General features: G+C 40.1%; 1 protein-coding gene across 2 annotated transcripts in view; it reads right to left on the bottom strand.

Moving 5' to 3' along the window:
* col11a2 (collagen, type XI, alpha 2) overlaps positions 1 to 23,197 on the bottom strand; it is a 47,061-nt gene that overhangs the window by 17,208 nt on the left and 6,656 nt on the right. The window contains exons 2-21 of one of the 2 annotated variants that reach the window (XM_080045110.1): positions 17,349 to 17,510; positions 15,830 to 16,040; positions 15,305 to 15,467; positions 14,865 to 14,987; positions 9,678 to 10,838; positions 8,261 to 8,380; positions 6,394 to 6,609; positions 5,315 to 5,368; positions 4,823 to 4,864; positions 4,308 to 4,370; positions 4,084 to 4,158; positions 3,218 to 3,304; positions 2,730 to 2,786; positions 2,428 to 2,481; positions 2,172 to 2,225; positions 1,776 to 1,829; positions 1,420 to 1,473; positions 864 to 917; positions 689 to 733; positions 65 to 118 (exon numbers count right to left, since the gene is read on the bottom strand). In XM_080045110.1, the coding sequence (XP_079901236.1) occupies positions 65 to 118; positions 689 to 733; positions 864 to 917; positions 1,420 to 1,473; positions 1,776 to 1,829; positions 2,172 to 2,225; positions 2,428 to 2,481; positions 2,730 to 2,786; positions 3,218 to 3,304; positions 4,084 to 4,158; positions 4,308 to 4,370; positions 4,823 to 4,864; positions 5,315 to 5,368; positions 6,394 to 6,609; positions 8,261 to 8,380; positions 9,678 to 10,838; positions 14,865 to 14,987; positions 15,305 to 15,467; positions 15,830 to 16,040; positions 17,349 to 17,510 (2,903 nt within the window). The remainder of the gene's footprint in view (positions 1 to 64; positions 119 to 688; positions 734 to 863; positions 918 to 1,419; positions 1,474 to 1,775; positions 1,830 to 2,171; positions 2,226 to 2,427; positions 2,482 to 2,729; positions 2,787 to 3,217; positions 3,305 to 4,083; positions 4,159 to 4,307; positions 4,371 to 4,822; positions 4,865 to 5,314; positions 5,369 to 6,393; positions 6,610 to 8,260; positions 8,381 to 9,677; positions 10,839 to 14,864; positions 14,988 to 15,304; positions 15,468 to 15,829; positions 16,041 to 17,348; positions 17,511 to 23,197) is intronic. The other variant, XM_080045111.1, reaches the window with a different exon arrangement.

Genomic DNA, 23,197 nt, shown 5'->3' with positions numbered 1-23,197 from the left:
AGGGATGAAACAATGCATTTGAAATAAAAGCAGCACAATGTGGTTTTAAAGTGTTTTTACTTACAGGAGGTCCAGGGATTCCAGAAGGACCTTTGGGTCCGAGCAAACCACGAGGTCCCTAGAGACACACACAAGCCAAGATCAGTCAGACATCAAAGTTGTCAATGACATATTCAAGCAGCCTTACAAATCGTCTTTAAGAACAAATATTAACATAGCTAAATATTATTGGGGGTCAAAGGTCAGCAAAACGTACAGCAGCAACATTAGAATTACGACATTGCACAGTAGGATACTGATAATTTTGTCATAACTGTTTTGATGATGATGATTTTGGTTGATGACACATCTATTTTTAGGGGATTTTTTAAAATTATGTTATTCTTATAAAATATTTTGAAATAACCATTGGAATAACCATGGGTGAATATCAAATGGTATAAAAATCATTGAAAAATCTATTTGGCCTTGAAAAATGTAGTATACATTATTTTTAAAGAATATTATTTATTTAAATTCCCTATTTAAGGTTAATTCCCTATGGTGAGAAACATCAGGTGCTACAGATGGACCTACAGATGCATTTCTGGGTTGCTTTTTACAACAGAGATAGGAGAAGCAAATGTGACAAATACATAGACAAGAGGGAGCGATTTAAAATCATATATATTGTCATGAAAACACTCACTGGTTCACCTTGGAGACCTCTTTGTCCAACCTCTCCGTCATCTCCCTGCAAACACACAGAGAAACAGCATGCCAAGGATGGAACAATGCTTAACAACAGTTATAGGCCCACAAAATGAACGGTGTTTTTAGCAGTGCCTGGATTTATTTTAGATTATTTTCTCATATCTTCGTACCCTCTCTCCGTCCTCTCCCTGAGGTCCGGCGGGGCCCATCCCTCCTGTGTCACCCTGCGGAGAGAAAGAGTGGAGGAATAAGAATAAGAAAATTCTAAAGCTCTGCTTAGAAATAGATAGTAAGTACAAAAATTGGTATATACTGTACAGTATATTCAAGAAAAATCAATATAAAGATATACTCCCCCTACTACTACTCATATCAATAATATGACTGAGTAAAGTGTATGTGCTATTTCAAGTCTTCAAAAATTTTATTGTTCACACAGGAAGTACAGTGAAATTAAGGTTGCAATGCGTAGAGTAATGTACAAATAACAAGTATATTACAGGTAGGTTATCAATAATAATAACAGCAATAAATATAAAAAAATATATCAAACAATATGTACAAATATTTGATAAAAGTGAGCAACATTATTTACAGGAACAATTGTGCAGCAGTATTTGCAATAGGATCAGGATATGTAAATATTTGTATACACTATATTTGTGTCTATTTGTGTTTGCATGTAATTGGCAGAAAGTGTATGTGATAGTTTTCATTATGACTCACTCTGTGTCCTTTGTCACCGGGCAAACCAGGAAGGCCATCAAAACCACGGTCACCCTGGGAGAGACACATAGACAGGTATTATTGCAGCATCTTAATCACACTCCTGTGACGCCTACCGGATTACACATTCATTATTTCACACATAACATTTTCATCGTGGAATCACAGTCCTTGTCTGTATGAATTGGCACTTTAATGACATTGTTATTAAAAGTATTAACTATTAAGTGGGATCCATTCCTGGACATTTAAAATCCCATCCATGTGAAAAATTCAGCCACAAACAAAGTGTGAAACTGATAATTTGCTTATTTTTTGATGATTTCCATAAAGAAATGACAGCAGAGTGAAGTTACCTTAGATCCAGACTCTCCTGGCATTCCCCTCGCACCATCAGCTCCAGCACGGCCCTGTTAGGAGGAACATGTTATTAAAGTGCTACGGTACTCTATATGAGACATAGTTGTACCACTGCAGGCCATGCTTTGCTAAGAGAGAGAGAGATTTTGAATGGGACTATAGGAGATCTCCAGGTATGGACATCAATAAAGTGTTTAAGAGAGTTGGGAAATCTTTTTCTTTTTCTGTGCTACTTTCTTCTTGTCATTGGTTGAAAATTTGAAATATCTTTAGAATTTATTACAAACAGTTCTTAATCTTGGAGTAGCACCGGGGCCTTTTAGAAAAACAACATTAATGTCAAGTTAATGAAAACACGATCCCAAGACAAGCAGGACACGTTTTATACTCACTCTTCTTCCTGATTTTCCTTGAGGTCCCATCATACCCTGGGGTCCCCTGGGTCCCTGAAAAATTAATTAGGTGTCTGTGATACATTTTATTCATAGATCTGAGCTGTGTTCAATAGTAACGTAAACAATACTGTATGGTAAAAGGAAGGGTTAATTACACCATTTGACATACAAATTATTTTAATAAATTAATTGTTTGATTTAGAGGTTCGAGTTCAGGTTGTACCAAGTAAGTTTTATTTATTTATTTTTTTACCTGTGGACCGGGGTCTCCACCCTCTCCTTTATGACCATTACTTCCTGGATTTCCCTGAAACACACACAATAATCATCACTATCATCAAATGTATTTGATATTCCACAACGACGGGAAAAAGATACAGGAAAGCTGTTTTTGAAAAGTACTTAGACTTATACAAGACTGATATTGAATTGTATAAGTCTATAATTGTATTGTATTGTGTTGACTCAGCTAGATTGTGAAATTGATAGTTAGCAATGCCAACAATAAACTCTTGAATTGAACAAGTAAGGGTCCAAATGACAAAGTAAACATACCAAGGGTCCGGTGCGTCCAGTGAATCCCATTGGTCCAGAAGGTCCTTTCAGGGACAACTACAGACAACAACATCTCAAAGTCAATGATGATGGAGATGAGAGCTTGTAGTGTTGATTTATGTAGAAAAAGAAAGGATTAAAAATCTCCCAGAATGAGATCAGCTAAACGTCTAATATTGAAAAGTAAACAAGACGCTATGAAGTCAAACATTTGCTGTCATTTGGTATTTCTCTACCGAGTTTGTGTGATGTGCAGTCAGCTTCTGTTGTGTTATGTAACATAATTCATTTTGTCTTATTGTACTCACTTCAGTAAGGTAAATATCTTTTTCTTTAGCATAAATAGCAAAGACAGGCTAGTGACTTTCAACTCATATATCTATGAGCATTATTATACAGCTAAGAAATTAGAAGTTGTTGACAATCAAGGGCAACAGAAAAGCCTGAAGACTCCACAGTGGAGATGTGAAGTAAACATGATGACTCACCCTGGCCTGAGACAAGATAGCCGCTGCCTGGGCTTCTTGTGCGGAAACGGATGGACCCTTTTCTCCTCCACTCTGACCAAAACGGAACTGCAGAATGAAAAAGAGATGGGCATTTAGACTGTGTGAGACACTGTGCCTAACGAATGGTAAGTGGCAACTCCTGGATGAATTGAGTATTATTTGTTCACCAAAAATGCAACAAACAAGGCAGGTTTATAGACTGTAGCTGTGATAAGTGAAGAACCTCCAATGTATTGGTCTCTGAGCCATTTTAAAAAGCATGTGTACTGAACATACAGAATTACACAAAATGGTATAGCACTTATTTTTCTAAAGCACACAGACACACACACACACACACACACACACACACACACACACACACACACACACACACACACACACACACACATACACACACATACACACACACACACACACACACACACACACACACACACACACACACACACACACACACACACACACACACACACACACACACACACACACACACACACACACACACACACACACACACACACACACACACACACACACACACACACACACACACAAACTACGATGGCAGCAGCTACCACACTAACCATCGTGAGCTATTTGGGGTTTAGTGTCTTGCCCAGGGACAATTGGACATGTGGCAGTAGGCGGGATTGAACCACCAACCTTGCGATTAGTTGACAACTACTACCTGCTTAGCCATAGACGCCAAAAATATTGTACCAATGATAAATCTTGCATCCACAAACAACCCATAATAGTACAAACAAACATCACACACTTTAATGGCCACTCAGACAGTTTTGACAGTTGTAATCAAGGATCAAAAGTTGAGGGTGACTCACAGGCAGCATGACAGAGGTACCGGGAGGTCCGGGGATTCCGTCAGCTCCATTCAGACCGGCCTTACCAGGAAGACCCTGCAGGACGGAGACAGGGATGGGTGAGCGGACAGGTGGAAGGGTAGGGTGGAAGACAAAATAGGCTTCTCTTGCAAAGAACATTTTTATTGGCTAATAACATCAGCATGTGCCCAGATTTCAGCACTCATGTCTCTGCAAACACTCACCCTCTCGCCAGGGTCACCGACAGAGCCAGGAGGTCCAGAAGATCCGGGGGGGCCGGTAGGACCCTGAAAGAGGTGGGGGGAGAAGCTTGAATATTCAGATTCAGAATACTTAATCCCAAAGGGGGAATTCATTTTTACAGTCTATCCCATCGATGTAAATTTAAAATAAATAAAGTAAATAATACATAGGCTACACTTACAACAGCAATCAAACCTAAACATCAGCATTAATATCAACAACATAAAAATGCCAAAAACAACAAGTGCACAGATCAGTGGGTTGCGTTTAGTAGCCTGATAGCTAAAGTAATTAATTAATTTCGGTAACAATTTGTTTTCCGTGCAGGCATACTTAAAATAGCGCCGGCCTGACGGCATAACTAAGAATTCTCTAGAAAGTGCATGATCGGGTCGAGCAACTATTCTTTCTGGTGGTCATTTTCTATGTCAGTCAGGTACAGTTTTATTACAATGTTGTCCTTAAGAAAACAGGGAAATAACCATTATTTACTTACAGCTGTTCCCTCAGGTCCTGGAGGTCCCTCAATCAGCATACCCTGGAAAATATACAATAAAGTTCTAAACATTGTGCAGGGGGACAAAAAACTTGACTAATGGAACATTCAAGTGTGTACTAAAGTCCAATTATTCCATTAATCAGACCCCTCTGACTAAGTGTGATACATTTAGTTTGTTTGTGATTAAGTATTAACCAACACAGTTCCCTAATTAAAAACACATTTGTATCCTGCTAGAAGGGAGTCCATTTTCAATCGCTGCATTTAAGTTAACACTTATTAAAGCATTATGGCAGTTAATTATGCCCAAAAGAAAAAAATACGTTTAGATGACAGTGGGAACATATAAGCCTTTGGTCTACGAGGACAAGTAGCTTAGCTTTGTAATTTATTCTTGGGAAAAGCTTTAAAAGCCATCGGAGATTTGACAAGTTTCCCATTCAACATTGGTCCTATGCATTGGTCCCAGACATTTATAATGTAACTCACAGGCTCCAAAACAGCAGGATCTCCTTGCTCTCCTTTTTGGCCTCTGACGGCAGCCTGAGGAAAACACACATGTAGCCAACAACACAGCCTAGTCAGTATAGAAATACTCACACACACAGTCACACATACAAACAAAATAAAAAAATAAAAAAACACTCTGCATTTGACAATAGTGTCATGCATTTCAATATCAGGTAGATGTACACTTACATTAAGAACCCCAATTTAGAATGATAAAAAGGAAACCTGTTTTCTTTGTGATAAAGGCATAAGCTTCCATTCAAATACAGATGATTCAAAAATCAAAACTGTTTTGTTTGCAGATACAGAGAATCATCTGGGCTTATTAGCAGTTCTACATTAAGCCAAACACTGAGATAAATGGCATTTAATACAAAGATGTAGCAACTAGTTTTTGCTGCATTTCCAAATGCCTTTTTATGCAGTGTATGTTCAAGTTAACACTAATGTTTACTAGGATCCCCAATAGCTTCTATCATGGCAAATGCTATTAATCCAGGGTCCTGAGACTATACACAGTATAGATTAAAATCCATTTCAACCACTGATTTGTGGACTATGTCCTTAGAGTATTTGAAATGCATTCAAATACATGTTTCTCTGTGACTGATTGAGCTTGCCTGGCATAGCATGTAAGCTATGAAGAGACCTTACTTGCATGGTGGCCATTTTTTAATTTACTTACATCATACTTTGGGTGGGAAACTACAACAAGTGTTAACAACCAATATACTGTATATACAATGAATGCAAGGGTAAACTGAACGAAAGGTTCAAGTCTAAATATCTAACTAAAGGGTCAAAGTTGGAGCTGGTCCGAACTGATTCATAACTTTTAGGTCTATGTAAAGTTCAAATGAACCACCATGGATAAGAAGGTCAAAGGACCCTGAGTGGTAAACACTCAATAAATAATTGTTTCACCATAAAGGCCTTTCAGAAACGGCAAACTCAAACAAGTCATTTGAGAGGACATTCAATACAATTTGGCAAAGACTATGAGAGTTGGTTGAAACAGATTTTATTATTTTTTTTGCCACTGAAGCAAAACGACTTACGCCTCCCTCATCTGTCACAGCGGACAGGGCAGGGCCCATGTTGGCATTGCCGTCTCCAGTCTCAAGCATGGGCTCATTGTAGTCCCTGTAGGAATAGTCGTATTCCTTAAGGCCCAAGTCCCCAGGCACATACTCCTCAGTGAAGGTCTCCTCGCCCACACCGCCTGCCTTGGTGGCATCTACCTCCTCTCCCACCAACTCTGTCTCCTCCTGGGGCTGGTTTGGGTTTTATTAAAGCCGCAATGGGATAGATAGATAGAGGGGCACCAGAGGAAGAACCAAGCAAAGGAAAATAAAGATGCAAGAGACAGAAGGAATAGTGACAGGAGAGAGGTACGTATGTTGGGGAAGTGTTAGGAAAGGAAAGAAAAAATATAGAATGAAACCAGAGGGGGAGCGGAAGAGGGGGGCATATATAGAAAATAAGTGAGTCTTACCTTTTGCAAATAAACAGTGACATAGGGACAGACAACAGAAAGACATCTGGCAGACTGTATTAGTCTTTCCTGCTGTAACTTTAGTCTGATATTCTCAGGTGAATTATGGATTAACAGGTTTATACTGCGACCTTAATTCTTCTGTTAATCAGTAATAATATGTTTCCTCCAAAGTATATCCCCATCAGCTTGTGTGTGGTGATTACATTATTTCTCAAAATCTGCCTGAACTATATTTCACTGCTAACGTTTGGTTTAAAAATAGATAGAGGGACAAAATACACCTTTAATGCCTAGGTCATGCTTGCTATTCCTCTGAACACACAGAACTGATATGAAATACTTTGTGAAAACAAGCTCCTGCTTTATGCTATGCTCTGCAAAGCATTATCTATGTTATTTGCTTATTTACTTACCATGAGTTTTTAACAAATACGATCCAATGGAATTATACTGTTTTATTTCTAATATCTAATATGAAATAATAAAAATGTGAATACATCTGCTTCACAACAAATCAAGAATAATGTGCATATTTGTCCCTAAAGATAGCATGACACACAACTGACACATTTCCCGCCCAGACATAACATTGACATACTTAGAACCAAAACTGGATAACAAAACAAAGTCATCAAAGTCAGCTAATATACTGTAGATTAAATGTTAATAACAATATTGATTATTGCCAAAATTAGTGAACTATGAGAAACAGATCAGAAATGCGAGAAACTCGTTCTCAGATTTTGATAGTTTAGGGCTGTAAAATTAGCCACAGTAACGTCTGTATTCTTTAGTTCGGTTAGATTTTACTCTCAAACAAGAATGCATTATATTCATCTCCCCTTGTTGCTGTGGTTAAAACTGCATATCAAATATCCTCATGCGGATCCCTTTTTCACAAGATTTTTTGCTCTTATGTCAAGATCAACTTGATCAACCAAGGACCCAGAGATGAGAACAAAACAGAAATCTTGTTGTTATGGAAAAGGGGAGCCACATAAAAATGTTTGATGATACAAGAAGATGGATGTGGTGCATTCTCCTTTGTTTTTCTCGTATGTCTTGTCACGTGGCATCGGTGCCGACAAAACATTGATGTGTGGTTAGAAATGAGTGAGGACAAACAGAGCTAAAACTACTTGGTTAAACTACAAAGACTGGGCTCACCACCACACAGGTATTACTCTGTTTTCTTCCTTTGGCGATAGAGGGTCTCTTGTATTCTAGGTGAGGATCTATTCTTCTTTATCAGTGTACTTATTGGTAACTTAATATATTTTACCGGGTATTTAAACAAAAACTATCTGAATATTTGGCGTTTAATTGACATGTATGTTCTTTATTAGGTTTTTCTATTCTGTCGGTCTTCTTTGACTATGTTGTCTTCTTGACCTGTGTCACCAATTAGTGTGTCATTTTCTCTTTACCTGTAAATGGCTTTCGTCTTGTCCAGTGACCTCACCGTCTGGCATTGGGACCGTCTCCTCATAGTAATAATCAGTCTCTGTAGGGGTGTGGCCAGCCTCGGAATATTCAGTGTCTACATCCTGATTGGTCAAGTTGACAGGAGTTGGGGAGCAGTGGGGAGGTAAGCAGATTTGATTGGAAGAGCGAGGTTAGTTCAAAGTCTGCTTGTAGGAGATGATGAGTTAAAAGGATAAAATGGAACCCGTCATTAAATTGTGGTTGCCAGAGAGGAATATGTGTTTACAGGCAACTCACATTTTTAAAGTTGTGAGGATCCATTTTAGAAAAGAAATTTCAGTAAGTTTCAGAATCTCAATACCTATAAATGTTGCCATAAGCAAGATTTAGGGAGACATTGAGACTACATTGCTGAGATTTCTTTTTATTGTTGAACAACTTTTGCTTTATTAAAGCACACAAAGCCAAGATTCATGACAGGGTAAAGTCTGCTCTTACTGGAAGTAGGATTGAGAGCGTCTATCCATCCCTTGAAATGAAAACATCATAACTTGATGTTTTGGGATGTCTAGTTCCACCCAGGACCAGAAAACAGAGAGACACACCCAATCAACAGCCTCACAGAACAAAACAGCTGTTACTTTAATGTAACAGTCAATTCAAGCTATGAATTTCCCAGAACCCATTGATGGAACATGAACCCCACAATGTCTCTCTACCTTGAAGCATGTCAGCATCGTAGTAGACTACACATTGAATAACATTTAAGGACACTTAAAGCTTGCTTTTTAGTTTCTGTGAGGCTGCTTCATTCATATTGAATACAAAATATGTCCAGACACAAGGAGACAGGTATTAGAGAGAAAACACAGGTAACAAAAAGAGAGAATGACAGTGACAGGGGAGTTGTGTTGTGTTGTTTGTGTATAGAATGGGATAGTATTTGTGTTTTATCAGGTTTAGTGTTGTGCATAGAAATCCATGCTCATTCATTTGACCGATACGTTAATGGATTCCCCCCGAAAAGAAAGGAACTGAATGTATTCAGGTTTTGAGATCCCGTTTCAGCAGCTTGAAGGTAGGAGTACGAAATGAAGTAAAGAACAACCAAACTGTACAAATAGCCATGCTTCAGTGTGCCCTGCTGCTTTATATCATATTGAGAAGTTTTGGTGATCATGAAGATCATATGATATATAAAGAGAGGGGAAGACGCCCAGCTTGGTATGAACCGACTACCATTGTGACCCCCAGATTGTCCACCATCAAGGATTTACCTCAATATTTACACTGACAGTCATCAACAGAAAGAAACATTGTCGCAAACCCTGGATGGTGGAAAGACCTGGCAACCAGATGGGTTAGATGGGACATACAACTCTGGACATTCCAACCCAAACATGGGCCCTCTTGTTGTACCTGTTGATAACCGTTGGTAGCTTTCTTCGCTGGGACTCCAGTTCCGCTCAGCATAGTCTTGCCAAAGGGTGGGAAAGGTTTGTGCAGGGATTTGACATTACTGTCCAGCACCCTGGACTTCGTTGGTCTGGGTGGAGTGGGCCGGACAGGGGCAGACGTTGGTGCTACTTTCTTCTGGACGGAAACCTTTTCGACCACATTCTTCAATACTGAGCTCACAGTTGATTTGGCCAGAGGGACTTTGGTGACCACAGTTTTAACTTTGACCTCTGTCTTAACTTGAGTCTTTGCTGCGGGAGCTTTGGTGGTCACAACCTTTGCCATTTTTGTGGGTTCTGGTTTTGATGGTTTTGTGGGTTTAGGTGCCTTGGTAGCTTCTACCTTTGCAGCTGATTTGGCTGCACTGACGACAGTCTTTTCTATCTTCTCTACTTTGACAATTTTCTCAGTCTTTGTTTTTGTAGTGGTTTCAGTTTTTGCTTGGTTGGCAGCACCATTACTAACAGCTTTCTTTTCTACCACAGTAGTAACTTTGCCATTAGCCTTAGCATCACCATTGCCTTTATTCTCAACTTTGGTGTTAACTTTTACTTTAACCTCCTTAACTTCGATGGTAGTTTTGCCATTGGCTTTCTTCTCCGCTGTAGCTTTGCCGTTTCCATTAGTCTTCGATACAACAGTGGCTTTTCCATTTACTTTCTTCTCTGCGGAGGATTTTCCATTCCCGTTGACTTTCTTCTCAGCTACAGCCTTGCCATTCCCGTTCACTTTGGCCTGAACTGTCGGCTTGGCATCAGCTGGAGCTTTGCCGTTGCCATTTGCTTTCGCCACAACTGCTTTTCCATTGCCATTGCCGTTAGCTTTAGCGGCACCATTTGCTTTCTTCTCAGCAGCTGGTTTAGCATTGCCATTCTTAACTGGGGCAGCTGTGGGCTTTGATTTAGCCGCTGCTGTTGGTTTGATCTTAGACAAGAGGATCTCTACTGCAGTGGGCTTTGCTTTGGATGGCTTGGCCGCTGTGGAAGCCTTGGGAGCTTTGGTTGGCATTGCCGTCTTGACTACCAGTTTAGATGGTCCAGTCTTGGAAGGCTTTGCTGGAGTGAGTTTGGCTTTGACAATGGAGGGTTTGGTGGGGACTGCTTTAGCAGCGGGTGCTTTCTTCTAATATCCCCAATTATTGTTTGGTTGAGATGTTGTTTAGTTTGTAAAAGTGAATATTGACAAAGACAGAAGAGAGAGAGAGTGGAGGAAGACAATGATACATAGAAGGGTTGGGAGTGGGGGATGAAAAGCACAAACAGGGGATGGACAGAAGGAGAGAGAAAGACAATAGTGGATGTTTTGAGAAACAATGACATAAAGATGGCCAAGGCTTGGATGATTTACTGAGACTGTACAGGCATTACTGGATACAGCAGAGGATTAATACACATTTAAACAAGTAAGCAAAAATAAGTGTAACAGTATTAAGACAAATTCAAATCCAAATTTTAAGATAGTTCATGTTATTTCCATATTTGTTTTGCTGATTTCTCCAGTAATGCCATTCCCAATATTATATTACAAAGCAGCATCTTTGTGCTAATATTAACTGGTAGCCTGTGGTTTGGCAGAGGCACTGAGGGTGGGACTGGTCAGGTAAAGCTGATGCTGAACACATACACCTATGCACACACACACACACACACACACACACACACACACACACACACACACACACACACACACACTCAAACACGCACGCACACACACAGTTTATAATGCACTGAGCAGTACAACTTTAAGACAAATAGGTTACTGCTGTTTAGCCATGCAAAAGAAGCAGCACGGAAGCAAGTCCAGCATGCACATTAGTCACATAAAATCACAAAATGAAAACAGTACATCATTAATTATTTCTCATGCTGCTATAATACAATTGCATGCACATTACCATTGTAAACAAACTGATAAAATGTTGACCCAATTTACATAGTGTGAAAAACAGCCCATCGTCATGAAGACAAACTCCTCAAATGCAATACAGAGCACAATCAAACTTAAAGGAATAAAAAGGTGGCATAACATCATCTATGCCATACAAAGCTCAAATGTACAACCATGAATGCTTTGACAAAAACATGTGCATTGATATCCCATGTTGACTAGACAATTGGAATGAAAGTGATGATGCAGAAGTACAGTAGGTGCATGCGTTGACATCCTCCAAGACAATTAAGAAATCATGCAAGTAAACAAGACAATACAAACACATGCCCTGATCAAATAGTATTGCAAGTCTTTGTTTTTTGTGTGTGATCAACTGTGAGACTGTGGTTTGCAATTTAACACCTGTTCATCTTGTACACAATGTGAATTAAAACAAAATTAATTTACAAAGACTATTTGACCAAGATCAGTTTAAGAAAAGGCTACTCTGGCACATTGTGACTGTGTGTGTTTTCATATGTCAACCTGTATTTGCACATGCTCAAAAACAAAACACCCAATAAACCTGTTATTCATTAGTTTGATGTGTTATAGTAATGTCAGCAGATCCACACATTTAAATCAGAGACTATATCAGGTAACCTAAAAGTCATGACTTGCACTCCTTAAATTCTTAAAAAGCTTTCAATCTATGTAGGAGAAGTTTTTTTTGGTTGGGTTTGACAGGAACCGGATCTGAGATTGTATATAAGAAAAAGGAGTGAAGATTGGAGAATTGAGTGCAGAAGAATGTGAGAACAAGTGTGCTCTTGTGTGTAACAACACAGCTGCACCTAAACCACCCCAGTGCCCCCGCTTGGCCACATCTGAACACACACATGACAACATGTAAATGACATGAGGACAAAAAAATCATAGGTAAAGGTAATCCTGTGTGACGGAGATGGTGGAAACGAGGGGAACGTGTGAGGGGTCAATGTGGATTAAAGAAATGGTGATGTGAATCAAACAAAGGAGGTATGGAGTGATGAGGGATGAGAGAGGCATAGTAGATTTTCAAACAAATATTTTAGGGATTGTAAATTGAGTTGACACTAAAATATTTAGAGAGCTAAACCTACTGTATATTATGATGTATGCTTTGTTAATGCTTTAATACCTCTCTCTATCATTCTCCTTTCCTTCCACAAACCCCGCTTGTGTTTTTCGTCTCTCTTGCTCCCTCTTTACCTGTTGATTGGGGGCCTCAGGTTGGGGAGAGGGGGAGGCAGAGGAGGAGGGAACGCCTGTTGTTTCCTCATAATAATAGGGGTATTCATGGTCATCCTGCTCCTCATCAAAGTACTGAGAAAGATGGGGGGATGGATAGATTGAAAGCAAGAAGAATGGAAGGAGAGGAATGCATAAAGAGGGGGAGAGTGGATTTCCAAGGGGAGGGGAATTAAGAGTATAGCAGAGGACACAGATGGATGAATAAAGGTCAGGAAAAAGGGTTGAAAGAGAGGCAGAAGCAAGAGGAGAAAAAAAAACATGATGATAGCCAGCGATAGACAGCAAATTTATTTTTCCCATTCACCAGAAGGAGTCTGTGCTGCCGGTTAACAGGTGTTGATATTAAAAATGTGCACACACAGACAACCTTGATGAATGATAAAAAAAAGCAAAAATAAAAGCAACAGGTGAAGCCAATGAATACAACCGCATTGATTTATATTCATTCAGAAAGCAGTCATTTCAACAGCATCAACATGACAGGGTTTGGGTCGCACTGTGTTGGAGATCTGTACAGTGACTGATACGATTTGTATTGACTGATCTGGCATGCAGGCTTGTAAAACAAAGATGATGTACTTTGGATGGATGAATGCGGATGAAAATCACTTGCTACATTAGCACGGTGATGTAGCTAGTGTCAGGGAACTGTCAGCTCCCAAATATCAGTGTGTTTTTGAGAGAAAAAAATAATGAGGGAGAGCTTGCAAAGCTTATAGTGTATGTATGTAATGTACACAACCAGTCTCAGTAAGAAAAGAGGCTCCACCTTAAGCCATCTTCATGCCAAATCTCTCTAAGTCTCAATTTAACCAGAGAACCAATCAGAATTTAACTTCATTCACATGTTTAATGTATTGAACAGGTTCTCTTTCTTTCAATCCATGGGTTAAAAATGGGGAAAAGCATTGACTTATATCATCCTCTTTCTGTGTGTCATTCTAGTATAGCAGAATGTGTGACAACTAATCCACAAAAAGCTTATGTTCTCCAACTCAAAATATATGGAAATGTGCCCATTTTTAGAGGTGCAGTTATGGAAAGATATGATATGACAATGCCTTTGCTTTTCTTTAGTTACCCCAGGCCCAGGAGGTGAGGAGGAAAGTGGATGGACACAAACTGTTGCTGATGACAGGGATGAGCGAGGAAGACAGAAAGGGAGAGCAGCACTTTGATGACATAATCAGACTACTCAAACTCAACCTGAGGACTTTGCTTTCCTTTTCAGGAGGACTTGGAGCATGTAAACGAGACTTTAAATCGGCCCATTAAATCATGTTGCATAGCTTTTTTAACATAAATCATGATTTTACACACTGAATGTTTTTAGTCTTTGAAAATGGGTTGATTTTATAACCTCTTAGGGGAGGAAACAAGGTAAACTGGGAGCAGTGGCAGTTTAATAAAATATACAAAACTCAATTGGGGGAGGTACTAAATGACCTTTTGACCCTGAAAGATGCCAGTGCTAACTACAAAAGGAAAAGCCATTTTGCTTTTTATCACTCTGGTTACCTTATCCTGAACTCTTTCATGTATTTCATTTATTTTCCTTTCAATAGGAAAACAACAAAACACTTTTATCTCCAAGAAAAACATATTTTCAAAAGTGCCAAAGGAAAGGAAAACCAAGTCCACAGATTCTGTTTGGGCCTGCTTAGTAGGAGCTACAGATGAGCCTGCATTTATGAGTTGTGTTATCATAATACTGAATCTGAGGATATCCATTCTGTAATGGATGCTACTCAGCTACTCAGTTGTCTTGTAAGTGCTATGGGATTTGTGTTTGGCCGGGTGTAAACTTTTTGTGAACAACTTAAACCTCATCCCATGGTCAACCTTTATAAGAGGTGAAAGAGTGCTAGTTGCTGTACCGGGCACGAAGGTTGGGAAGATAACTATTGACTAAAATGATTAATTGTTTGAATAGCTGACAAATTAATATGTCAGCGTATATACTCATGTTAAGGTGGTTTTACTCACGTATGTGTTGGGGTCCTGAGACTGGGTCTTGGGCAGAGGGGAGTCACAGTCAGGGCTGTAATGTTCACAGAAGTCGTAGGCAGCCTGGGAGTTGGAGGCGATCAGCAGTTGCTGGATGTCTCCCTATTGAAAAGAAACAGATCAAGAAAAACTTGTACAGCTGCATCATCTTTTATTGGGCTCAAAGGAAGAAAAAAAGGAAAAATTTAATAAAAATTATAATTTTAATTATTAATATGTTCTAACGTAAATCAATGCAATATTTTATAGTTCTTATTCTGTTAAATGAGCAAACAATTTAACCTCATGAAAAACCAACAAATATATGATTTGCCTGTTTAAACTTTGTAGGTGCATAGTTACAATTACAGCAGAGCTTAGGCCTACTCAGTCACTTACCCAGTAATCAGCCACACAGCTAATAAGTGCCTAACTTTTACCTGGAAAACTTCCTCATCAAGCAGACGGGCACCGAACACAGTGATGCCGTTGGTGTCGATCTCAGCGTGGTTGCCGCGGGCCAGAGGACGCGTCATCTTCTTCTTGCAGTCCAGCAGCAGAGTCACGTTCTTCTTTGACACAGAGATAGCGATGCGATGCCACCTAGAGGCAAGGAAGAGGAATCGAAGGCGAATAAATGTGTAATGTGACTACAGGCCTGATTAAAAAGGATTTTAACCAACCCAGGGATCATATACATTCCAACCTCAAATCACATAGACAGACACACACACAAACACATGCACACAGACGCACGCACGCACAAAGACACACACACACACACACACACACACACACACACACACACACACACACACACACACACACACACACACACACACACACACACACACACACACACACACACACACACACACACACACACACACACACACACACACACACACACAACCCCAAACGTGTCATTTCAACCAGTCACAAACTGGTTGTTGCTGGTTACTGACTTGCCATCAGCCAGGTTGACGCCTTTGAACAGTGGGTAGTCCTCGGGGGCTGGCTTGCCGTTCTGGTCCTCGTACAGGAACACAGGGGAGCGTCCCATTTCAATGCCCAGCTGCTGGATGCCCTGCTCGCTGTAGATAGAGAGGAGGAAGGCCTGGAGACCCGCCTGGGCCTTCACCAGAGCCATGATGGAGAAGTTCTCTGGGAATCGACCTGTTGAGGAGGGAAGAGACAATGAAATAAAGAGAAGGTTTATTTCACTAATGTGTCATTGCTAGACTGACATGTGGGTATTTAAGGAGAACAGAACATGAGGAGAAGTAGTTAGAAAGGAGCCAAAAACAAACAAAAAAACAGTGCACAGTAAGTTCACAGAAGGATATAGTGTAGACTGACATGTACCTTGCACCTGTTAACTGGTTTACCTGGAAAACAAGGCCGACAGAGGGAGGTAAACTTGAAGAAAGGAAAGAAATAGCAAAATTGATGTTTCAAGCAGGACAGATGAAGGAGTGGTGGGTAAGTAGTGCAAGAGGAGAGATGGAGAAAAACATGTAAAAATGGCCCTGATCTTTATTTTTATTTTTTTATATAAGGATAATTTGATTACCGAATTTAATAATACAATCCTATATGAAGATGGCACAGATGATGAGGATAATAACAGGCATGCAGAGCTGGAGAAGGAAGGCTCAATCTTAGAAAATGAGTTGAAAATCAGCTTTGACTTTTGAGGATTTCTTCACAACCACATAAGTGCTACTTTCCCTTCTCTCTCCTCACTCCAGGGAGTCAGACAGTATAGTAAAGTTAATTTGTTTTGGCTCTCCCACAAAGTTAAACTAAGCTCCTGCACTGCAACACGTAATTATTCTTTATATACATGAGCAATCTAGCAAAGAGCTGAATAGCATCACTCAACTCCACAAAGCTCAATTTTAAATACATCCAAACATATATAGCAAACTGTTATTCTAATTATAGGTGTCTGCACTGTGGAATTTATTGTAAATATGCTAAATATTATACCCACTCTAAAGTGTAGGCTTACTGTGATACTGTAACGTATAATGATATAGGAATGTTAACTTCTTTAGATTTGTCTCATTCTGGAGAAAAAAAGAAAATTCCCTTACACGCTATATCAGAAGTCAGAATCAGAAATCATTGAGTAATACTGCACATATAAGCTAAATATAATTATGGTATATATACAAATAAACAAAAAAGGTACCAGCTATTCAATGAGTTTCAAACCACGTGTATTATGGCATTCGTTTACTCATTATGAGGAGTACCACTCAGCCTGCTGTAGATTTGAGTTCCCTGAAGAAATAACCTTGATAATGACAGGTGCATCTCTTTTACACGTGTCTCTTAAAGCTCTTCAACAGGTACATCTCTACGTAAAACAAACATTAGACTTTTTAGTTTCCATAACAGTGTTCAAATAGCCTTATTACAAATGACAGAGCAGTCTCTCCTATACAAGTTGCCCAGTCCAGTCCAGTTGATGCCTACCTGAGAATAGCTGCTTGGTGGGGGCAGAGATCTGGGCCTTCTTGGTGATGCGGTAGGCATGGTCGGGGGTGCTGGAGCGGCGGGACGTGCAGAAGCCGGGGACTTTCTTCACGCCTTCAGGGAGAGAGGGAACCTGCAGAGCCCGCAGCACATCCACTGGGTCTGAGGAAGGAAGAGAGGAGAAGTCAGGACATTGTTTAACAAACTACTCAATAGAATAGTTGCCCACTGGGACACAACAGCTTAATTCGGTGAGCAAGTGAAATGTCCCAATAAATCTTGCAACAATACATCAGAAGAATTCCCCAACTCATCACTAATCAAGCTCAATGCTTTCACACAAAATATATGAAATGTAACTGTAAGCCTTATTTCTCAGAGCACTTGAGTTTACGGTTTTCATTTGTCACTTCTTGTGGATGTAGAGGTGTATATACAGAATATCTATGATGTCTACACTGATGGAAATAAAAATATTTGGTGAGTTTAGTGGAAGCTTTTTCTTCTGCCCAAGATCATACAGGCTCCATAGAAACCCCTTTTAAATCTAACTCCTATACTTCTGTTGCTAAATCCACAATAGATGACAATTTTATTTCACCGCAGAGACCTGACTGTGCCCAGGGGTTCAGAAAAGTTCATCTGGAAAGTGATCTTAAATGTTCTTGCAGCACTAATGCGATGTAGGAGTAGGTACAAGGGGATGTCCACAATGGCTACCAGTGTACATTTAGCTATAATGTTAGAAAGGAAGCTCTGTGTCGGAGCAATTGGGCCCCAGTCCAAGTCACATACATGAACCACTGCAGGTACAGTAAAGCTCAGTTTAAATCAGAGCGCAGACAGTGCCCACTATTCTGCTCACATCAAGCAACCGAAACAAGTGGCTGTTGACGTGATAGTGCTGAGTCAAATGAATATTTGTTTGAGGATACACAAGCATTTCACAGTTTCACATGACATGCACTTACACACACAAAAAGTGCAGGTATACACTCACACTGCAGATATATAGCACACATCATAATAACACATATACACACATGCACACATACACACAGCCACACACTACCGGTCTCACATCCTCTCTCCACTTTCACACGCTGAGGTCAACCAGTCGGTTTCTCGACCCTCAGTCTGCACTGTGGTTTAACTTGTTGGATTTTTCACATTGCTCAAAGGCACTGTGTCAGCCTGTGTATTTAGGTTTGAAAAGCACGGCTCTGACTTCTATAACGATGTTCGATTGCCTTTATGATCTCCCATAATAATACAATAAATACGGAACCATGAGGCAATTTATTATAAATTCCCTACATGAGTCATAGTCGTGTCAATTGCATATCTCTTTGAAAAAAGTAACCTTTAAATAAATACTAGAGGCATATAATTTCAAATACAGAGGTCTAATTACTCATACGAGTTGACTTACTACAGAACAATATTGTGGCAAATGCAGTGTTATAGTCAGGTATTACTGTTAGAAGAGCAGCACGCTATATTTTTGACAGACAGTCAATAGTTAGGCTCATTCTCTTTATACATTTCCAGATCATGCTTATTGAGATAACAACAATGCTTAACCCACATTCTACCAGGGTTTCAAAAGAGAAGCACATACTTGAATTAATTCAATCTTAAACAGTTACATAATCTGGATGGAGGCCTGTGGTTTTAAAGTAAAGCACCTATAAAGTTAGAGTTTTCAAAAACACCCAGTATTCACATTTTCCTGAACTCAGTTGTCCACCCTCAGTCTTGGCCAGCTGGATTGAGGTGCACCAGAGGGCTAACTTTGCTGTTAACAGCCAATTAAATGTATTTACAGCCAACCCTGCCATGGAACTTCTCATAATAAACTTCTGGTGGCAGTGATGCATCACCATTGTAAAATCTACAGCTGTGATGAAAAGAAAACAACCGAGCCCTGCTGTGATGCAGCCTTAGAAGTTACACTTTTATATTAATTTTTAATTTGACAGCCACATTAATGAACATTAATTTCCAGTCACTTAAAAATGCAATATACTTATGCAGTATGTCTGTAATCGTGGACATGTCAGCATGTTTAAAAGTACGTAGTATCACAGCATGGCACTAACAATCGCTACAACTCCTGACCTGAGTCACAGTTGTCAATGATAAATTAAATAAAAGTTTGGGCCGTACACACAAAGCGTCAAGGACATATTACTTTGTGACAAAAACATAACAACAGTTGTTCATGTGCAGCCACTTATGATGCTTTGTATTGGCCTCTGATGGGAAGTTTCCCTGTGTTTGTCGTACAATCCCACTGATCCCATCGGTGGTGCTTGTGTTTAGGTGACACCCAGTGTGTCAGAGTTAACAGTTAGTCAAACAGACCCACAGATGGTTATGTTTATTCAGAAAGAGCAAACAGTGCATTAAAATTCCCCCAGGTTGTCTAGACCACAATCCGTTAATGTCACAATACACCAGAGAGAGAGAGAGAGAGAGAGAGAGAGAGAGAGAGAGAGAGAGAGAGAGAGGAGAAGGAGGAAGGGAAAGAAATTGAGTGAAGGCCAGAAGAATGAGAAGGATGTAGAAGTACAAGGAATGTGTAAGGAGGGGGAGAGTGAGTTAGATTAAGTGAAATTGTAATGCTACATTGGCCATCCAAAACAGATACTTTCCTTAAAAAAACTGCTGTTTTTGGCCAAAATTAAACAGAAGTGAGAAATGAAGACACACATGAACAGTAGGATGAAGAGAGAGAGAGGGAGAGGGGGGAGAGAGGGTAGGAGAGAGAGAGAGAGAGAGAGAGAGAGAGAGAGAGAGAGAGAGCAATGGACATCGGGGGGGATACAAACAGAAATGTATTGTTCCTCTTTTAAAATGGTATCTTTCTATAAGAATTTTCACAGATTTTAGTCCATCACTTCTAACATTTAGAATGAACAGGAGTCTTTATAAATAGACTAAACAAAAACAAGGTTTTATGCTATTCCAGAAGTATCCAATTTCATGACTTTTCAAGACCTTAGGGGCATTGAATTCTGGGCACCATACATTTCAAGACTTCTGCAGAACCGGACAGGAATGCTGGGAATGAGAAAGCGGTAGAGGGAAGAAAGGAGGGAGAGAGAGGTTCAGGCAAAGGTGGAGTGTGTGTGAGTGTGTTTTGGGGGGTCAGGCAGTGACAGTAGACAGTGTGGTTCTATGATGGAGGGATAGTGGATCAGATTGCAGCCCTTAGCTCCCCCAGTCCACCCAGTACAATGTGCCGCTCTGTTCCCTGCTGCCTGAACAGCTCACATCTGCAGCCGGGGCCCTTCCTGCCTCAAGGACCACAATCACGACAAAAACACACCCACAAAAATAACACACACAGGGCCACAGAGGTTCAGACTCAACCGGCCTAGGCAGGGGAAACTACACCAACACACCTCTTGATGAGTGGCAAAAATGAAACTAGACAAGGTAGGAAAACAGAAAGACAGGGGGCACACACTCTCTCTCTTTACTTTCTTTCTTCGCCCTCTTCCTGCTCCATTCGCCCTTTCTTACCCATAAGCGCTCACAGATGGTTACGGCCCTTTGATGTAAACGCAGGCCAATTACACTGCTGTCATTAGGAGAGGAAACAGGGCTGCCTGCCACGTGAGCTCTGTTTCAATCGGTGCTGTAGGTAAAGATTACAGTAGCCTGTAGGGTTATCCCTAATGACAGCTGCACTGGCTGGAATGAAAATGGCCTTTCAAGTAGCCCACTCATGATGACACTTAAAATAGAACATTAGCACAGTGCTTTAATACCATCAAAAATCTACCTGATGTTGCTGAGACTTATCGATTCTTAAACTGTCTTTATACCTTTTATTATTCCCCTGGTCTTTCCTTTCTGATGCTTCTCTCAATTTAGATGTTATGTATTTATTCATTTATCAACGCAAACAGTAAAACTAAACTTTTTATCCACTAAACATATAGGCATTGTGAAAGAAGTTTGCATGCATATCTACATTTTAATCTTGAAAGTTAACTTTGAAAGTTTAAAGTAAGTATCTGCAGTGCCTAAACGTAGTGATCAGATAGGTTGAATAATGATAACATGTGTTGGTATAAGGTTATACAGTGCAATATGTTGGATCTATCTTTGTAACAGGTGCCACCAGACTGAAACAATAATATGGCTGTTATACCGGTTCACAAATCTACAACTGACCGATCAAGCAGACCACAAACTTATACAAACTGATAGAAATCATATGTTGGCAGTCAAACTGTAAAATGAAGTGAGCTGCTAAAATTGCAATATCTTTCATGAGTCTGTAATTTCTGTCGTTCCCCTCAGCTACCACTAGATGGAGCTAAAACAGATTTAATGAACTGTCTGTTGAAGGGCTAGAAGCACATGTTACACACACACACACACACACACACACACACACACACACACACACACACACACACACACACACACACACACACACACACACACACACACACACACACACACACACACACACACACGCTCACTGGTGTGAGAGATAAACAATGCTAATGGTCACTTAACAAGTAACTATTAGGCAGAGTCTGTACATTGTGTCAGCTGACAGGGTGAACGACTTGACTACCAGAACACACACACTCTTCTGTCTGAACACAAAGCAGATGGACACACCGATTGGACCCTGTATTTACACAACACATCAGAATGAGAATCTGGCCATGCTCATAAAGGAATTAAGCTCGTCTGGTTCCTGATAAAGCCAACATGAAACAACCCCAAATGCTTAAATAATAGAAATAAGGGACTCAAATGTGGAGAATAATATAATTATCAAATGCTATGTATATATTTCATTAAGCTAGCCATTCTCTATCCATACTTATTCGTTCAGGCTGGAGCCTAACCGGCATGCCTTGACTGAAAGAAGTAAGAGACACCATGGACAGCTCCAGCAGAAAGTTAACATTTTGATTTGTGCACAAACTTCTAAGCTGAAACACACACACACACACACACACACACACACACACACACACACACACACACACACACACACACACACACACACACACACACACACACACACACACACACACACACACACACACACGCAAACACACACACACACACACACACACACACACACACACACACACACACACACACACACACACACAGTCATCTACTCAGTGTCCTGAACCCTGGGTCATATCAGTATCACTGCAGACTGGTGTGAAGTGACAACTGTGTGATTCTCAGTGCACATCAGAGGAACCTTTATTTCCTCTCCTTGGCTTTGTGCCAGAGATGCTTTGTGTAATAATTTATGTGTGTGTATGTGTGTGTCTGTGTACACACGTGTGCCCTTTCCTCTTATGGTACAGCTGTGCAAAATACCAGACACACACTCCAGCTGACACGCTGACCCCTCACCTCTCACCTTTACACAACCACCACATTGTTAGACACACAGAGCAAAGGGGACGAAGAAATGTACACAAGGTCTCTAAAAAGCACCAGAAATGACAAAACCTTTAATTAAAAACAAATGTCAGTTTGAAAAGCTAAATTGTTCCAGTTGTTCCTCAGTCACAGTTGTGTCCCCTTCCACCCAGCTGACCACAATGGCTAGGCGTATGAGCTGCTGTAGGTTATAATTTTCTACATAGCGCCCTATAGTTACGATTTATTTATAATGCCTTGTGTACACAGACAGAAAATCCATTATGAGCACCCGTGCTGTAAAAAGAGGGTTATTAGACTTTACATTGTTTATATGTTGGGGGTCAGTGGTTTGTACATGTTGTGTTAATTGTCATGTAGATGTCACACTATGTGACAGTGTCTTGCTGGTAAGAAAAGACCAATACCGA

Source organism: Ammodytes marinus (assembly GCF_949987685.1).
Source record: "Ammodytes marinus genome assembly, chromosome: 17".
Taxonomy (NCBI): domain Eukaryota; kingdom Metazoa; phylum Chordata; class Actinopteri; order Uranoscopiformes; family Ammodytidae; genus Ammodytes; species Ammodytes marinus.
The sequence above is the reverse complement of the archived record's forward strand: the minus strand, read 5'-3'. Positions and strand labels throughout refer to the sequence as shown.